Source organism: Caretta caretta, chromosome 9 (assembly GCF_965140235.1).
Source record: "Caretta caretta isolate rCarCar2 chromosome 9, rCarCar1.hap1, whole genome shotgun sequence".
Lineage (NCBI taxonomy): Eukaryota > Metazoa > Chordata > Testudines > Cheloniidae > Caretta > Caretta caretta.
In genome coordinates this window covers 16991475-17012119 of record NC_134214.1, presented here as the reverse complement: position 1 = coordinate 17012119, position 20645 = coordinate 16991475, and the positions used below count along the sequence as shown (strand labels likewise).

The 20645-nt window shown below is 36.9% G+C and overlaps 1 protein-coding gene across 5 annotated transcripts in view; it reads right to left on the bottom strand.

Annotated features, from left to right (window-relative positions):
- Positions 1 to 6839: 6839 nt before the first annotated feature.
- The window catches only part of PHC3 (polyhomeotic homolog 3), a 107284-nt gene continuing 93478 nt past the window's right edge, over positions 6840 to 20645 (bottom strand). For 3 of the 5 annotated variants that reach the window (XM_048863773.2, XM_048863770.2, XM_048863772.2), the window contains 3 exons: positions 19215 to 19365; positions 18892 to 19123; positions 6840 to 14281 (listed from right to left, as the gene is read on the bottom strand). In XM_048863773.2, the coding sequence (XP_048719730.2) occupies positions 14127 to 14281; positions 18892 to 19123; positions 19215 to 19365 (538 nt within the window). In that variant the 3' untranslated portion in view covers positions 6840 to 14126. Of the gene's footprint in view, positions 14282 to 18572; positions 18691 to 18891; positions 19147 to 19214; positions 19366 to 20645 lie in introns of those variants that run through there. The other 2 variants (XM_048863771.2, XM_048863774.2) reach the window with 2 other exon arrangements.

The following is a 20645-nucleotide window of genomic DNA, read 5'->3' as shown; positions in this document are numbered from 1 at the left end:
GATTTTAACATTAAATGCTAATAAACAAAGTTGAGATTGTTTAAAATAAAGCAGGTCTGATGCATGAACTTCCATATTAAAAAAAAGAGAGAGATAGAGAGAGAGGAATAAAATCTTTAGCTAAACTTGAGACTTCTACAGCTGTGGATAGGGTGACCAGATAGCAACTGTGAAAAAATGGGACGGGGGTGGGGGGTAAATAGGCACCTATATAAGAAAAAGTCCCAAAAAATGGGACTGTCCCTATAAAAATGGGACATCTGGTCACCCTAACTATGGACTAGTATTATTTATTGTCAAACGTTTTAGCTTTAACTACCTCCTTTATAACTGATCAGTTCTAAAAAAGTTTAACTATTTCCTATTTAAAATGGAAGTTTCCCTCTTTGCTTAAGGAAAGAGAAACTGTCTAAAAGGAATGGATGTAACTTTTACTACCTTCTCCCCTCAAAAAGTAAATATCATGTAAACTATGTTTAAAACTGTCCACAAAAAAAGGAAAGGTGGGTGAGGTAATATCTTTTACTGGACCAGCTTCTGTTGGTGAGAGACAAGCTTTTGACCCACACAGACCTGAAGAAGAGTGTCTCAAATCTTGTCTCTCTCACCAACAGAAGATGGTCCAATAAAGTATATTACCTCGCTCACCTTGTCTCTCTAATATCTGGGACTGACACGGCTACAACTACACTGCATACACAAAAAAAAGAAAGACCAATAAGATGCACAATTACCAGGGTGACATTAAGTGTGACAGTTTAAACTTTTTGTAAGCACTAAATGTAACTTAGACATTCATAACATACAATTTGTACTGTAGAAGCAAGTGTTATTTATTTGTTACTTCATTGCGGTCTTTACATTCTATATTTAGCGTTACACTAACTTTACCAGTAACATCAGAATGCAGTGGCTTTCCTTAGTGTACAAATAAATGTAAAATTTTACTTTAATGTCAAAGGTTATCTTGTTTTCCATACAGTTATTTGGTACAAATAAATTAAACTGCTGATAGTATCAAAAATGTGAAAGAATGACTTATCAAAATGTACAGAGTAGGTGTGAAAGATCTGCAGCTGTATGTAAATCTGTAGAAAGAATCAGTGGATAAAATATGAGCTTTAGCAGAAAAAAATATTTTTCTGCATATTGTGTTGCTTCAGAAATTAGGTGCCAGTGAGAAAAGATAAAATGGAATATCTTCACAGAACATTAATAAACACAAAATAGTGGTCATTGGATAAAACAAATGATTCACCACTATATTAAAGTAGTGCTTAATGATACCAATGCTGATTGTTCCAGGCACTGTGCAAACACATAGTAGGCACTATGAAGAACATAGTCCAAATAGACTTCATGGACAAAGGAAGAAAGAGAGAAGTGAGTTGGTTACAGTGACACAGTAGACCAATGGCATAGCAGATCCTTAGCTAATGTAAATAGTTAGAGCTCTGTAATTTACATTGGCTGAGGATCTGGCCTCTGGTGTCTTGGCTCCCAGTCTAGTGCTCAACCCACTGGATGTCACTGCTTCTTTGTACTCATGAGTAGAGTTGACATAGGAACTTTATTCTGCCTGTCCTTTACATGCACACTATGTATGTATGTATGGGATGCTGTTCTGGGAAGGAGGAGTGCTGGGAAAAGATGGGGTCCATCTAAGAAGGGGAAGAGCATCTTTGCATGGAGATTCACCAATCTAGTGAGAAGGGATGGTAAATTTCTATAGAGTCATATGAGCAACAGGATGGCATTAAGTGAAGGAATCTGCTCTACATCTTAGATGTATATACACAAATGCAAGGAGTATGGGGAACAAACAGGAAGACCTGGAAGTTTTAGTGCATAAGCTAAATTATGACTTACTTGGCATCACACATTGGTGGGATACATCTCATGAGGGGAATGTTGGTAAACAGGGGTATAGCTTGATCAGGAAGGTCAGGCAGGATAAAAAGGAAGGAGGTGTTGCATTATACATCCCAGAGAGTAGTTATCGTTCCCACAGAGTAGTTATCAGTGGTTCACAGTCATGCTGGAAGGGCATAATGAATGGGGTCCTGCAGGGATCAGTTCTGGTTCTGTCCAATATCTTCATCAATGTTTTAGATAATGGCATAGAGAGTACACTTATAAAGTTTGCAGACGATACCAAGCTGGGAGGGGTGGAAAGTGCTTTGGAAGATAGGATTAAAATTCAAAATGATCCGGACAAACTGGAGAAATGGTCTGAAGTAAATAGGATGAAATTCAATAAGGACAAATGCAAAGTACTCCACTTAGGACGGAACAATCAGTTGCACACATAAAAAATTGGAAATGACTGGCTAGGAAGGAGTACTGCGGAAAGGGATCTGGGGATCATAGTGGATCACAAGCTAAATATGAGTCAACGGTGTAACTCTGTTGCAAAAAAAGCAAACATCATTCTGGGATGCATTAGCAACAGTATTGTAAGCAAGACACGAGAAGTAATTCTTCCACTCTACTCCGCGCTGATTAGGCCTCAACTGGAGTATTGTGCCCACTTCTGGGCACCACATTTCAGGAAAGATGTGGACAAATTGGAGAAAGTCCAGAGAAGAGCAACAAAATCTATTAAAGGTCTAGAAAACATGACCTAGGAGGGAAGATTGAAAAAGTTGAGTTTGTTTAGTCTGGAGAAGAGAAGACAGAGGGGACATGATAACAGTTTTCAAGTACATAAAAGGATGTGTGACAGGGCAAGGCCAGATGGCTACAAAAGTAGTGGGAGATAGATATATTAGCTCCAGGCTAAACATATCCCTAGTACCAGGATAAGTTAAATTAAGACACCTGGGGCCAATTAAGAGCTTTCCACAAGGCAGGGAGGAAGCTAGGTTGATTGGGACACCTGAAGCCAATCAGGGGCTGGCTGAAACTAGTTAAAAGCCTCCCAGTTAGTCAGGTGGGTGTGCATGTCAGGAGCTGTGGGAGGAAGTTGTGCTGTTGGAGAGACTGAGCAGTACACACCATATCAGGTATAAGGAAGGAGGCCCTGAGGTAAGGGTGAAGTGGAGCTTGAGGAAGTGGGGGCTTCTGTGGGGGAAATACCAGGGAATTGTATGTGTCATGTTTCTAAAAGGTCAGCTACCATAGTGGATACTATTAGGGTCCCTGGGCTGGAACCCAGAGTAGAGGGCAGGCCTGGGTTCCCACCCCCACTTTTGTCCCCCTGATTAATCACTGAGACTGGGAGACAACAGAGACTGTGCAAGGGAGGATAGCTTCTCTTCACCTCCCTTGCTGGCTTATGATGAAAATGGTTCCGTAAACTGACCCTTGTCCCTAGAGAGAGAAGGGTTATGTGGAGGGTCACAGTGAGCCTCTGAGGCTAGCAAAATCTGCCAGGAAACATGGAATCCATGGAGGCAAGAACAGAGCTTTGTCACAGATGTTACAAGGAGGAGGGAGAAAAATTATTATTCTTAACCTCTGAGGATAGAACAAGAAGCAATGGGCTCAAGTTGCAGCAAGGGTGGTTTAGGTTGGACATTCGGAAAAACTTACTGTCAGAGTGGATAAGCATTAGAATAAATTGCCTACGGAGATGGTTGAATCCCCATCAGTGGGGATTTTTAAGAGTAGGTTGGACAAACACCTGTCAGGGATGTCTACATAATACTTGGTCCTGCCTTGAGTGCAGGGGATTGGACTAGATGACCTCTTGAGGTCCTTTCCAGGTCTATGATTCTATGAAAACACAGAATTCCCAATAAGTTATTGGAATGTATTGGGGATAACTTTTTGTTTCAGAAACTGGAGGAAGTAACATGGGGGATAGCCATTTTAGAATTGATTCTGACCCACAGGGAAGAATTAGTTGCAAATCTGAAGGTCGAGGATATTTTGGGTGGAAGTGATCATAAAATGATAGATTTAATGATCCTAAGGAAAGGAGGGAGTGAGAGCGGCAGCATAAGGACAAAGGACTTCAAAAAACACTTTGTAAAACTCAAACTGGTAGGTATGATCCCATGTGAAAAAAATCTAAGGGGCAAAGGAGTTCAGGAAAGCTGGCAGTTTCTGAAGGAGACAGTATTCGACATGACTGCAAACTATCCTGATGTGAAGGAAAAACAAGGGAGAATAGTAAGAGGCCAATATGGCTCCATCAGGAGCTCTTTAATGACAAGAAAATCAAAAAGGATCCTACAAAAAGTGGAAACAGAAAATTGCTAAGGAGTAGTGTAAAAGAATAGGACAAGCAGGAAGGGACAAAACCAGAAAGACTAAGGCTCAAAATGAGTTACACCTAGCAAGGGATATAAAAGGCAATAAGAAGAGGTTCTTTAAATGCATTCAGGTCAACAGAAAGATGAAGGAAAGTATAGGTCCTCTATTTTGCAGAGAAGGAGAGTTAATAGCTGATGACATCAAGAAGGATGAGATGGTTAAATGCTCATTTTGCTTCAGTTTTCACTAAAAAGGTAAATGATGACCATATAGTCATATATATAATATTAACAGCAAGGGGGAAGGAATGCAAGCTAAAATAGGGAAATAACATGTTAAATTATATTGCGGTAAGTAAGATGTATTCAAGTTGCCAGGGCCTGAAGAAATTCATCCTGCGGTACTAATTGAAGCCATCTTGGAACTGTTAGCAATTATCCCTGAGAATGCATGGGCAATGGATGAGTGCCCTTCTTCAGTCTCCTGGGACAACATGGTACCTCTCCTTAGAAAGGTGAGCAAGAGGACAAGGGGAACTATAGATCAGTCAACCTAACTTCAATACATGGGGAAAATACTGGGACAAATTTTTAAACAATCAATTTGTAAGTAAGTACCTAGAGGATACCAGCGTTATGAAGAATAGGCAGCATGGATTTGTCAAGAATAAATCATGCCAAACCAACCTAATTTCCTTCTTTGACAGGGTTACTGGACTAGTAGATGGCAGGGAACAATAATTGTGACAACTTGATATTAGTAAGGCTTTTGACGACAGTCCCACATTACATTCTTGTAAGTTAGGGAGGGAAATGTGGTCTACATGATACTACTATAAGGTGGGTTAAAAGACTACAAAGAATAGTTATCAGTGTTCACTGCCAAACTGGGAGGGTGACCCATGGGGGTCAGTACTAGGTCCAGTACTAGTCAATCCGAGACGATCTGCAAATGCTGATAGTCGGGGTGCAGAGTGAGGGCAGCTGGCTTCAGCAGTGTTACTGAAAATGCTCAGTACAACCCACGTAGCAAATCTGTGGGGGCATGTGATCCAGCATGTCCCCACCACCACCCGTCGCTTCTGTAGTCAATATTTTCATTAATGACTTAATAATGGTATGGAGGATATGTTTATAACATTTGCAGATGACACCAAGATGGAAGGGATTGCAAGCACTTTGGAGGACAGGATTAGAATTCAAAATGACCTTGACAAATCAGAGACTGATCTGAAATCACAAACATAAAATTCAATACAGACAAATGCAAAATACTTCACTTAAGAAGGAAACCTCAAATGCACAACTACAAAATGGTGAATAACTGGCTAGGCGGTAGTGCTGCTGAAAAGATCTGGGAGTTATAATGGATCAAAAATTCAATGAGTCAACAATTCTGAAAAAGGCTAGTGTTTTGCGATGTGTTAACAGGAGTGTTGTAGGTAAGACATGGGAGGTAATTGTCCCGCTCTACTCGGCATCAGTGAGGCCTCTCCTGGAGTACTATGTCCAGCTCTGGGTGCCGCATTTTAGGAAAGATGTGGATAAATTGGAGAGGTTCCCGAGGAGAGCCACAAATATGATGAAAGGCTTGGAAAACCTGACCGGTGAAGAAAAGTTTAAAAACAAAACAAAACTGGGCAGGTTGTCTTGAGAAAAGAAGACTGAGTGGGGACCTAACAACAGTTTTATGTTAAGGGCTGTTATAAAGAGGTCAGAGATCAATTGTTCTCCATGTGCACTGAAGGTAGGACAAGAAGTAATTTGGCATAATCTGTGACAAGGGAGATTTAGGTTTGATAGTAGGAAAAGCTTTTGAACTATAAGTGTAGTTAAATTCTGGAATAGGCTTCCAAGAAAGGTTGTGGAATCCCCATCACTGGAGGTTTTTAAATAGGTAGGACAAACACCTGCCAGGGGTGGTCGAGATTTACTTGATCCTGCCTCAGCACAGGGGCTGGACCTGATGACCTCCCAAGGTTTCTTTCAGCCCTATGTATATATGATTTTATATATGTATTTTTTAAATACATCTATAAAATATTTATCAATACAGAATGGGATGCATAAAGGAATTGAACACAAATTAAAAGATTCTAATTAAGAATTAGAATAGGAGATTATTCCACAGTTGGAATGTTGTACATATCTTTAGATATTGATTTTACAGATATGGGGAAGGCAGGCAGGCTGATATATGGATCTTGGTTGTACAGAATGGGTAAAGAAACTAGACCTGTGTTTTGTTATTTAAGCATATTTTTAAAAAAAGATGCTCTCAGTGACATTTTAAAAATGTTTCATGATTTATTTGCCAAGATGTGTAAATATGCTTACTTTATATGCACCAAAAACGATACTGTATATGCAAACATTTTAAAAAAACTAAGTTGCAATCGGACAGCAGTCAGAAAGGACAGTTACTTCCTGGTTAAAGCGAGAGGTTTTTTTATAGTTGGAATATGAAAGCAAATGTTTTAACTAAAAATTATATTCCCTACCTTAGTGGGAAAAATATTAACTTGTAACGGCTAACCCAACTCAAGTGAATAGATGTTGGTTGTTCTTCTCCTGTCCTTAAAGCTTTATGTAGCATTTAATTTCTAATTTTAAAGTGAAAAAATAAAACTGATTAAATAATCAAAGTAAACAAATGGAAGTAGCTTTTATTTTTGAAGCATTGAACTCACAATACAACATAGTATTGAAATATAATGATATAAATAAATGATGCTGTAGGTTGGCTAGTTTTCCACTTAGACCCACAGGGAGCAATGTTATCACACAAGAATGTTCAATAAGAAAAAATGTGCAGATAACAAAAGGTGCAATTACAAGCAAATTTAAGCAGCATAGTATAAGGTGCTTTGATTCAACACTTGTATAATCAGATTATCCATTCACAGACATGTTGTTAAAGGTAAATTTTACTTCACTCTGTTACAGACTAACAAATATGAGAATCTATAATTCATTCACATGCTGGTTAATAGGAAAGTGCTTTTTTCTTTAAAAATGATACACAAAGTGAAGATGATATTTTACATAGTTCACTGTGCTCTTCAACAGTAAAATTTCTTTAACTTAATTTTGGATTAACATTTACATTATTACTTTAATTATAGACACTGATATTACACTTTAATTATAGACATTGATCTAGTTGCTGAATTTGATGCTACATATGCTAAAACTTCTTGATAAAGAAGAATCCAGTATGATATCACTCCATGATAAGAACAAACACATTATTCTCTTTTTTATATATATATATATATATATATATATAAATCCAAATTTTTTTGCAAACAAAAGTTCAATTGTCAGTTTTAATACATGACTTTACCTTGCATAAAGCTTCTCTCATTCACCGCGTGCCACATCTTTCTGAGGTTTCAATAACCAAAGTGTCCTTTTCAAAGATGTAACCAAAAGGAGGAGCAAAAATTTAAACACATGCAAAATGGTTGGGGGAAGTATGGTTAAAAAGCAAGTGAAATGCCTATGGTGTCATTTGCTAAATTACCAATAAACAGTTGAATTTTAAGAACTAGTGCAAACAGGAAAAGGCAATATTTAACAATACGTAGTTTGAAATGTTTGGCACCACAATCACAGGTTCATCCCTTATGCTGGCTTACACAGCATGGAAACGGTATTGTATTTTATGTTAAAAATAGGAAAATAACGAATACCTTCAAGAACAATCCTGAAAAACACCAACCAATAAACTTAATTTCTAGTTACTATTTGAAAAGATATAGGGCAAACCCTGCCCTACCACGTTTCTGAACGCTGTTTCTTCAGCCTATATAAACTGGATACACACCAAAAAGGGCTGATAAAATATTTACAAAAACCCAATGGAATTTAAAAATCAGCATATCTCAAATGTATTCATGCACCAGGCATTTAAAGATAATGAAATAAGTAAAACTTTACCTAATCCACAGGTTTATGTATGAAAATACTTCATTTTAACTTCATATGACAATAGGTGAAGATTATAAGGTTATGTCCTGTCACATCCATTTTAGCAGCTCCTGTTTAATGAGGTTAATCTAATCTCTAGTCCAGTAAGAATTATGATACATCAACTTCTCAAATGGAACATGAACTATAGATGAAATTTTAAAAAGTTAGATAAGGTTACTAACATTGACAAGTCAGATTTGGCTTTTAAAATCTAGATCTAATAGTACTTTACATACTTTATCTGTCCTGAGATGGCAGCATTCTTAATATTTGCTGCAATCATTTTAAAGCGAATGGCAATTTTTACATGGAAATGTGACAAAGCAAATCAATTTCAATTCACAAACTTTATATTACAAAGAATACTTTTAAAGCAAGATTTAGAAAACTTTAAAATAGAATACTTTTTTTTTTTTTTTAACCCACACACTTTGGGAAAAGGTATCAGATAGGATTTCAACCCTCAGGATGTCAATGTGTCCATTGACTAGATAACAGCAGGAAGACCAGCTTCCACATACCATCCTCCTACTGTGCTTTAACCCAGTGTTGGAGGAACCATCTTTAAATATGAAATGGTAGTTTTCTCTTTCTGCTCATTTAATCCTTGTTTTCTTATTTAAAGAAAGCAATTAGCATGTGGAAAAATTGTTCACTAAATCCTAGACTGAGATAATAGACTCATGTCATGTAGGATACCAGCTCGAGGATAACTATTTTTTTTAAAATCATAGTTGAACCCCAGTGACCTATGGTAAAACTATCTGTATCCCATTACCCTTCCACAAGCTATCTTCTCTCTCTACCCCATTTTCTTATCTTAGCTGATACTACAGTGGGAAGCTATAATGCTGCATCTTTGATATAACAATACAACTGCACACCATGATATGATTAACAGGATTACAGATTCACTGCAGAATCTAATATGTTGAGAAGGTGGTAACTGCAAATATTTCAAATACTGGCAAAATAATTATAGAAAAATCACTGCCAAATGTGCTTTGTGCATTAATTTATGTGCATGCTTGTGTCAGCATTAAAGTCCTCCTTTAACAGGCCACATGCCATCCAAATTCTGTATAGTCATCTAGCCATCATTATTATAAACACCCAATAAATTCATGATGTAGGTGCTACCCTTATTAAGAACTTTCTGTATCCATCTCATCTTAGATTCCATTAAGAAACCAATGAATGGACTCAGATGAGACCATGTAAATCTGCTCTTTAATGAGAGATTTTATTTGCTTTTCAGCTCCAAATGGAAATATTAGGTACTTATTAATCTTTTATTTTTCTTACTAATGCTAACTCACATCTCTCCTGGATCAAACTGGTTTCATCTGCAGAGCAGTTGTACCTAATAAACCATTCTATACTTGTGTCAATTATTTTTGTGCTTCTACTTCTACTTCCTCATCAGGAGGCTGAAATATGCTGATTTATTATGTGTGAACAATGCTGTACTTTTCAACTGCAGCTATATAAGAATACAGTACTTTAAAAATGTTCATTAAGTATGAATTAAACATTATACTTATTTAATATTTATTTATCATTGTACTAAGATATTTGTGCTCAAATTATAATTCATATAAAACTCTTCAAAAGGCTCTATTTCTAGATGTCTATTTTATATCTAGATGACATTTTGGATAATTTAGCAGCAAGTAGCTTGCATTGGAAGTCAGTCTGAAATTTTCACTCATCCTCTCAATTTCTCTTGAAATATATTTACCCCACTGATTCTTATGCATGTGCTTTTTAGGAAAAGCTGAATCCACATCTTTGTCAACTCCAAGTGAACTGCAAGCTTATTGAAAAATTTAAATAATATGCTGCTTATATATTACCTTTCTTCTCAGAATTTCACCATTTCAACATTAATTTGCCCCATAATAGTATCTGAGATGTATAAATATTACACAATTTATAGAAGGGTAAAAACTGAAGTGTAGAAAACGTAACCAAAGTTACACTGCGATTTTAACGTAAGAGACTTGAATAGAACTCTGAGAGCCTAGTTATCAGTCTCTTGTTCTAACCACTACACAAGAGGCACTGGTGCACACAGCCTACACTCATGATGTAAAAATCACATTTTAATCTCTATGGTGATGCTTGGGGAGGAAATCTGGCATAGTTTAAAACTTCTCCTTAAGATGTGTGATACGAGAAGACAGCACTATTTCTCTCACTCAGATATTATTATTTGCAATGCAATGAGAACACAAATTAAACAGAGTCAAATTCTTCTCTTCCATAAACAGGTGCAACTCTATAGAGTTGAATTTGCTTATGCCAGCACTAATTCCCTTAATCTTCCAAGACAAATATTAACTTGTCTAATTTTAGACACTTTTTTTCATTAAAAATAGTGAAACTCCCCTCTCTCTTTCAGAATATACTTGGCCATGTTCTCTAAATTACATTTAAAACAAAGAGGGGAAAATGAACTTTTAATCATGTTTACAAAGAAATTTTTGGCAAAACTGATAAAACGTTCTTACCTTGTGGCTCACACTTACCTGATAAGCACACTGCAAAATCTGGCTCAAACTATAACTTATTTCACTATAACTATATCTACACACATCTTCAATAAATAAGAGAAAAGACTTGCAAATACTACCAGTGAGATGTCTTGACTTAATTAAGGTTATTTGGTAGTGCTCAGTTCAGTAGCACTTTCAGATACTTCTCTCTTCAGCTGCACTGAAGACCTGATCCAGCACCCATTGAAGTCAAGGGGAATCAAGCTTCAAAGAGTGCTGGACCAGCCCCTAAATGCCAAAAGCTTCATCCTTTTAGCAAAATAAAGCACAAAACAACTAACTCATAAGTTATTACAATAGTAAAAAACAATGCTTGTAAAAACCCTACTATAATAACTGTACTCACAACTTGAATGTAGGTGTTGACAGGCCCTACTACATAATGAATAAAAATTAATATAAGAGTATGTCCAAAAGTGTATAGAGCCTTTAGAACACAAACATCTCTCCTCCGGTTCCACACAATTATTACACACTTAGGGCTCAATACAACTTCCCTTGTCTCCAGAGATCATCGGATCAGGCCCTCTTACTCTTAAATCATTGGTATTCTAACACTTTAACTGTTTTCTGATGTACAGTGGGAAGGTTTTATTTCATGTGCATCCTACTGCTTTCAATCGAAATAACGGAGTTGACTTTTACAAGGCCTGGCACATGAGAAATCAATGAAGCTTTTCTTAGTATAAAGATGCAACAACACCTCTCAAACATGTGTCTAACATTTCAATGTATAGAAGAATCTGAAAATGATACTGGGATTAAACTTTTTAAATGCCCCCACATTTTCAAAGCAATCTGCAGAGATTTAGCCACACAGTCTACTGGCTCTAATGTAAGTCATCTGACTTACACTGATATTAATTCCTCTGAATATGTAGATGTTTTATTCTATTTTAAATCTCTTTAAAATATTTCCAAACTGAAACTATAGCTCGTTGTGCAAAAGTGACTTTTTAAAAAATTACAATTACTTCTGTAGGAACAATAAATAACATCTAAGACTGAAAAATATGAACTTAGAGCTCTGTTCAGCCCCATATCCCAATCAACATTCAATAGTAATAATTAAAAAAAAAAAAACTCCAAGACCACACACACTAGAAAATCATAAGCTTCTTTTCCTTTTTGATCAACTAGTTTTGAAGCAGCATCAATTTAAAAAGTGATCTTACTGAATAAATTATGCCAGGAAAAGCTCCAGTGTGGATGCAGTTATACCAATATTAATTACTCTAATCCAAGATAGCTTATTTCACTTTGCCAAACCAGAATAAGCTATAATTTTATACTAATATAACTATCTACACTAGCTTTTTTGGTTGCACTGCTTTAATTATGTTAGCATAGTTAAAGCAGCAAAACTTTTAAGTGTGGACCAGGCCTACAATTCCAGTTCTCCAATCCACGATATTTTAAAGCATACATAGTGTTTTGTGGCTCTCCCAGCTCTATAAGGAATTATATATGAAGTGTAGCTCAGCAAAAGAGCCAGAATGAATGTGTACAGCAATCTGGGTTACTTTGAGCTCCTGGCAGTCTGTCAATAATTAGTCAACAAGGATTTATATATATTAAAGGCTAATATATATAAAAAATCCTTGTTGACATGCATATATATATATATATTAGTCTTTATATACATATAACTGCTAACTGTAGAAGTGTTTTTCTGAAAACTGTCCAACAATTCAAGATTAAAACAATAACCAAACTAACATGCATGTAACACTACAAACAACTGTAGATCTAGGCTATAAGCCTCACAATAGAAGATCACACTATCTAACATACTGTAATTCATTATCAATTCACAATTCACGTGTAACACATGTACTTTCTACATTGCCAAACAAAGAATAACACAGTAATCAGACAAAGATTAAAAAATTAGCCAATAGTATTTTTGTATATAAATAATTAACGCTCTCTAGTTTTGACAAATCCAAGAGATAAATATCAACATATCTTTAGTCTTCTACTAGCTTATCAAACAAGCACAGATAAGATAAAAAAAAGAAAAGAAAGAAGCTAAGCAGAACCCAAAGTAGCCATTCTTTTACCACTGAAATGAACACTGCCAACTATCTGCACAGTGCACTTTCAGCTAAGAAGTTTGATTTAACCACACTAGCATTAGCCAGATTAGACTGTCTTCCCCACACCACTGTGTGTACAGAAAAAAATAAATCTAAAAGTGCCTTGCAAAAAACCCCCAGCTTTTGGCTGTGTATTTTTCTAAATCTTTTGTTGCCCCACTGGGTGTTAAGCTCTCACCATACATTTTGCATTAAGTAGGTAACTTTGGGTAATCTTAACTTCCAGCTTCATAGGCTGATAGAAAATATCGGAACAGAATCTTTTGATACAGTCAGTTCAAGAAGTTATAATTCAATGCAGTGGTTCTAATGCTGACCTCTGGTAGATAGAAACAAAGTGTTATGTCTAATGAAGGAAAGGGAACTACACCATTTTCTGCAGGTCCAATTTGCTCTTCAAAGTCATCTGTGAAATAGGAGCCAAATGTCAGCACACCTTTGACTAATTCTTTCCTTTTAACCAGCAACTGTGTGTTGGTCTAGGTTAACTAGCAGCAAGCAAACTAGAAGTATAACAATTTAATGCTGTCTTAGTGCATACCAGCATACAAACAACAAAAGTAATGTATGTGCTTCAGCACTCTCTGGGAAGAGAGTCATGCCATTTGCTTGCCAGTAGTTCTACCACTGCGAATGTTAAGAGTTACGATGAACACCCTACATTTTACAGAATACTTCCAAATGAAGAAAATACTAAAATGGCCAACAGATAAGCTTTAGGCTGTAAGAAGAAGAGGTTTGTTACAAATTCCCTTCAAATGATATGCTCAAGACGAAATGAAACTCAGAGAGTGTCTAAATGCATAGCATTTTACCATAATCAGTGCTTCCACAGACTTTGTGGACTCTTCTGTTATTCCATAGTCTAAAAAATGCTTGTGGGAAAATTTGTTTTTCTGAACATATGAACAAAATTCAAACGATGATCAGATTGTGTTAAAAACCCCTTAACCTTGTATGATACAGACCATGGTTTTGGGTGTTGTTTTTTTTTGGGGGGGGGGGGGGGGGAGGGAGAGAGGGAAGAGACTAGTATCATCTACCACAACATATTACGTTTTATATGTGCCACTCATCCTACCTCACCCTTTGCTTTATTCTAACAATTCCCAAGCATTGCTTATAAATTTGCTAATTACTGGAAGTTTTGGAGGATTATATGATACAGCCGGAGGAGTAAATTTTAAAGTCATTATGTGGGGGGAAAAAAAGATATTTAGCAAAATATCACAGTAATAGGTATGCCATAGTATGTATCAGTCTGTTAGAGAGAAGCTACTGTCTAAAGCTTCCCATTAGGATTCCTTCAATGAGTTGATGCGGGCACAAATTTTCAGTGCAGGTCCCAGCTTAATGTTCATTGCACTCATAAGGTGATCCTCTTTCAACAAGAGAAGGGCCTGTCCATCGATCTCTTGTGCTCTAAATTCATCTGCAATATCTTGACAACCTGCAGTGGAATAAGAAATAGTAGGTTAGAAATAAATGCTGACAGATGCAATGGCCTTGTATACAGTGGAATTTTTCTGATTCATAATTCCCAATGGCTGTATTTTTCATTGGTGGAAGTTGTAGTGTAGATGAGAGTTAGACAACGATTGCAAGAGCTCCTGAATTCAGCTGAGTCCTATCTACATTACCTCATCGACTGGTGCTACCACTGGTGCAACTGTGCCCATTAGAAATTAAAAATCCTAGTGTAAAACAAGGCAATTTTTTCCTATTTTGTTTACAAGAATGATTGCCATGATCTCAGAGTCCTTTGATGCAGACTAAAGAAATACCTATTAAATAAAAACACAGAATCCATCTGGGTTCTCTCCGGCAAGAAAAGATGACATTAATATTCTGCAGGTGTGAACAGCTCAAATCTCAGAGGCTCAGAAAAAAATTACTTACCTATAATTTCTGAAATATCCCCGGTTTTTGGGTTCACATGTGCAACTCTGACTTAAATTTTCAGAATTTTTAGCTATGAAGTTTTATTAGAACTCCCCCAACAAAAATCATTAATATTACAGGCATTGATCGAAAGGCATACTCTATGTCTGAAGAAGGAAAGATAGTAGACTGGCATGTCAATGGAGGTGAGTTAAGGTAGTTGGGTGCCTTGTTTGAGGAGTACCATAATGCTGTGTTTCCCAGGTTTGTTTGTTTTTTTTTCTTTCCTTAACTAACAAGGTAACAAGCATTCAGCTCACTGATACATGGTTGCAACTTTAACACAGAAAATTGGGATGTTCAATGGGAAAGACTGTTTCAAATAACCAACAATCTCTCCCACAGATTGTCATTGGGGGAAAGAAAATGATTCTCTGAGAGATGTCCTGATGAACAGTTTTCCTAATCCCATTAAGTGGGGATTTCTGTTATATTTCAACCTGACCTGCAACATCCTTGCTATTTCAATGCCAGGCCAGGAATCTGTTAAGCAGAAACTGTCAATTATGCCAAATTGTATGGTAGTTGTGTCCTATGGAGAATGTATAAATGTCCTCTAGCACCTAGAAGACCACTCATTTTCAGTTTTGACTTGAAGATTCTCCTTTCCCACTATACCTCATATTTTATATTAATTTAAAAACAATAACTTATTTTCTTAATCCACTTGTCTGGCACATTTCTTTTTATATCCTTTCAGATGTTTTCTCCCTTAACCTTCCACCCCCCATTCCTGATTTTAATTATTACTCAATAAGTTTTACTTTCTTGATTTCATTTAATATTTTTGGCTTTTCCCTTTTATAAAGAATCTGTACAGTTATGGGGAAATCCTCCACATGGAGAAGTCCCTATTTGTGTTCCCAACAGAACCAGGCACCATTGTTCCTAGGATGAGAGCAAGTGACTAATTCTGGATCTCATTGTAACTTCATTCTTTTATAGAATTTAAATATAAATATTGTCCTCTTTTCAGTCTGATTTATAAATGAGCAAAGGACAGGTAAATAGAAAGTGGTGAAGAAGTGTTAGTTCAGCTTTAGTGGAGTGTCACTGCGTATGAAAGCAATAAAATTTATGAGCTGAAACAGGAAGCCCTCCATAAAGAGTAAACCCACTTTCTATTTCCTTTTTAGTATTCTATACACAGATTTGGTTATGTATCAAATCAATTGACAATTTATTAAGGAGATGAACGAGTTACAGTCCAGGGTGATGCAGATTAGAGGACTGTTGAGCTAAATGGCTAGGAAACAGGAACGTCTTGATGGAGAATTCCATAGCATAAACTATGCCTTCAGGAACTTTAAGCTACAACTCAGTAACACATTAATTAACATAGCTACTGTAAAGCAGCAGATTGTCTTCTGTTAACTGTTGGTATAGCACCTACCACAATGGGGCCTTGATACCTGATTGGGGTTCCTGGACACTAACAAGTATAGTGGCATAAAAAGAGGAAAAGAAAAATTAAGCATCTCATAATGATCTATATACTCTGATAACACACCAGAGAAAGGATTACATATTCTATTATCAAAAAGAAAAGGAGTACTTGTGGCACCTTAGAGACTAACCAATTTATTTGAGCATAAGCTTTCGTGAGCTACAGCTCACTTCATTGGATGCATACTGTGGAAAATACAGAAGATGTTTTTATACACATAAACCATGAAAAAATGGGTCTATCACTACAAAAGGTTTTCTCTCCCTCCACCCTACTCTACTGCTGGTAATAGCTTATCTAAAGTAATCACTCTCCTTACAATGTGTATGATAATCAAGGTGGGCCATTTCCAGCACAAATCCAGGTTTTCTCTCTCTCCTCCCCCCCCCCAACCCACTCTCCTGTTGGTAATAGCTTATCTAAAGCGTTTTACTAAGAAACCTGTTTTAAAGTCAGTTTTGGAAAATTGAGGGATTGGAGTTTGGATTATTTCAATTCCCTTACTCAAATATATACTAGCATTCACAACTGCCAAAAGAGTGAGTATACTGTATATACCTTGTATTGCACCCAGTTGGTAATGAGCATTTGGGGTTATATAAAGACCACTAACCTTGGAACAGTATATGTGAAAGTGGAACATCTCTGGAGGAGCATATGCCACAGCAGATCCAACAATTCTTCTTCTTCTCCAGGAGAAATTAGCGGCAGTAAAAATGTCACAGAAACCAATAGACCCTAAAAAAGCTCCCAGGGAATTCAGGAAAAGCTACGTATAGACACCAGATGAGGAGACCCTATTCTGTGCTTAGATTTCAGTTCATGGATTCTATTTAGAAGGCTGTAAATCAAAGGTATCTAATGGATTACCAAAGACAGAAACTGACAAATCAATGTTGTATAACAAGACTGATGGCCTGTACGGCGTGCATTAGATTCATAATCCAAAATAATATATGCAGTCCAATTACTATCCTGATTCTTTTCTGTACAAAGGTCAATCACCTCTGCCAATTCTGTTAGTAATATAGGAGAACATTTTCTAGAATACTGCTTGAAAACATACTGGAGGTATGACGAGAACCTGGAAGTGCCCAAAAAGATAAGAAATGTAGCCATATAGTAATAAGGAAGCTTTTTGGTATGTTGGGGCCCATCATTTGGATATCTAGAAGATAAATAATTTCCAAGGAGGGCAGAAAACAAGACCTTAGACTGGACTGAAACCTAATGTTAACTGTAGAGAAATTTCTGAACAAGTCTCATTTAAATTCAGAAATCAACATGTTTATCAAACATATATGAGGAACAGATTCAGTATCCTGTAGAAACTTCCTCAGGTAATTGTTTCAAAGTAGAGAACTATACATTAGGATTTTAAGAACAGTGTCCTTGTTTAGCACAGTTGCACAGGAATTTCTCATGCCTAGGCTGCTCTGCATGTTTTAAAAACGTACTGTAGGGTGATCCAAGGTAGATAATGCAGCTTAATATACATCCACATATTATAGTCACCAGAAGGAATGTACATCAAGGGTAATTTCTGTGGATTAAAAATTTCTACCTCTTTATAGAAGCATCACTTACTGTCAAATTAAATTCTTCTAAATTTGATTTACTTCATAAAAGACCAGTGGCAAAAAGGCAAGTTTTATCACCCAGGGATGAAGATACTTTCCCACAAAAAATCATCTTACTAAAATGTTTGTGTTTCAAGAGAAATTGTTTGCTATCACTATAAATCCCAGAAGCAAGTAAGCTAATAAGAACAGAGCCAACCTGAGTTTCAATGTGCAGAGATGTAAGAGGCATGTTTTGGTAAGAGAAGAATCTTTGATTGCTTCAGGTAGTGAGGTAGGCCTCATCACCAGAAAAGGGTAAGATATGTGCCTGAGCAAAACTACATTTCCCCAAGGGGGAAGCAGATATGGGAGCTAGTCACAGAAGAAAATGCCAAACAAATGTAAAATCACAACTATGAACACTGAGCTAAAAGAGAAAATATGTACATAACAAGACAGGAGACCCATCCTAGATATTAGAATGGAATATTACAATTGTCTGTACGATTTCCAATACATGCATCCTTAGAGGCTACATAGAAAAGGCTCTCTGTATTTCAGGTCCTCTGAAAAGCCATACAAACTGTGGATTTAATTTTATAAAGGAAAAAAAATGTAAATCAGTCTTTTATATTATAAAAGATCTTTAATGTTAATCTTTCAATAATATATAAGGAAAGAAGAGCCCCTTTCTTGCTTTCTCTTTTAAATGAAGAAAGAGTAAGGAGGGAAGAGATAGAAAGAGAAGCATAAAAGGGAGGAAGTGTGTCTGATTCAATCTCTCTACTGACCTCTTGAGAGAAATCAGACTGAAGGGAGGAACACCTTTACTCTCCATCAGCTGGGATGCCACAGCAGAGGTGGGACTAGTTCTATCGACATGGGGCTTGGAGGGGAAACCCGGTTGTGCTGAGGGAACAAGCAAGAGGAAACAAATCACATTCCAGCCTCTACTACCAATTAACTAGCATCTGAGTGCTGTTACAGTACCTCTCCCTCATAACCATGCTAAAAAAAAGCAAAGAGCTTTAATGTTCCAAAACTGTGTGTGTGTGTGTTTTTTTTTGTTTGTTTTTTGTTTTGTAAAGTGAAAGTATCTACATTACATACCAGGCAAAGAACGTATGAAGGCCCAAACTTCATCAACTGTCCACACTGATGGATCAGCTTGTACAGATGGTGAGAAGTCAATGTTCTCTGGCAGTTTTCTAACTTTTAGTTCCCTAAGTTCACGCTCTCTTTCCCTCTCACTTTGTCTTCGCAGACGAGTGGTCATGGCAGCTGGCACAGCATCATCATGAGAAGCCAAATCATCTTCTGCAGATGGATAAGTAATTGGAAGCTGGAAAATGTAATACAAAGAAACTATGCTATTATATTTCTTTTGCAATTCCTAAAATAGTGCTCTAGTTTTAAGCAAGTATTCCACAGACCTGTCTAAGGAAATGCTCTCGTGATGCCCCATCAGAGCCACTTGGTCGATGCGCACGTCGTCCAAGACTTTGGCTATCTGACTTCCGATTCCAACGACTGTTCTTGTCTGATGTAAACAGCCCAAATTTTTTAGTGCAACTTACGTTGTGCCTAAAGAAACAAAATATATTCAATAGTGTACTGATAACTCAGTAGAATTTTTTTTTAAAATCAATATAAACAACATTTTATGCTTCCTATGGAAATGTAGTCTGCTTGGTGGAACATGTTTGTTCCAATCCTGTTTCCCTAGAAAAGTTGGGGAGCTGTAATAGCGCTTGGCCTGCATGCTAATACTTGTGTACTCCCTGAGCCAGCAGTACCCATTATTCAGATTATTCTTAATTTTTAGTAGGGGCAGAATGCCTATTGAGCCTGTACATATAATTGCTATTATACAGATTACAGGCACGCATGAGCACTGATTTTTGCAGTGTGTACATTTTGGGGATAACTATACCACTTTTCCCTTCCTTATCAGAATTTGGCCATATTAATAAACAAAATATTTTGAACAGGTGGCACACACAAATCATGCCTTGACAAATTATGACCAAAAATGATAGAACAAGGTTACTTACCAGCAACTGAAGATCTCCAATATATTTTCTCTGCAGAGCCACACTGTAGGAGCCACAAACTTACTTTACAGATCATCAAACCATAACCAGCAGTAGCAAAAATCACCAGTGCTCAGTGCATTTCCCACCCAGAGATGTTCTGGCAGGTAAATCTTGTCTACACTGGGAAATTTATAAGATTAACACAAGTGGGAGAAGTCCCAGTATAGACAATCACTGTCTACACTGGGGCTCCAGCTGACACCGCCTTTGGTTTGAAAGGTCCTGCCCGCTAACTGTCCTTCTGTTTCTCTCAATTCAGAAGAGCCTAACACAAATTCTGAAGGTGGAGGGAAAATGTCTGGTATGGAGTGGCAGAGGTAATATAATTGGAGAACTTCTGTTACTATTATGAAATATACTTTTTTTTTCACCCCTCTCATGAAACCAGCTCCACAGAGCCCTATTCTGGAGCAAACAGCGGATCCTCAGAACAAGGGCTACATGGTACTACATGAACAGAGACAAAAGCACTGGTCCCCTCACATGAATATCCAACCTTGTCGCCAAACAGAGACAATTCTTTGTAAAAGCATGAACTGAACTTCAAAGGGCAGCCTTGCCAATTTTCACAAATGACATTAGTTTAGCCAAAGACCAGTAGCTGCCATTCTTCTAGTGAAATGGGCTCTAATGAAAACATTGCCTTTAAGGTATATCTTTCCTGTGGAGGTAACTGAATTAGACTCTCAAGTTGCTTCTCTTGAATTAGTTTAGCTTGAATAAGAGTAGCCAGACGGCAAAATTAATCTCAAGTTGTTGTGTCCATAT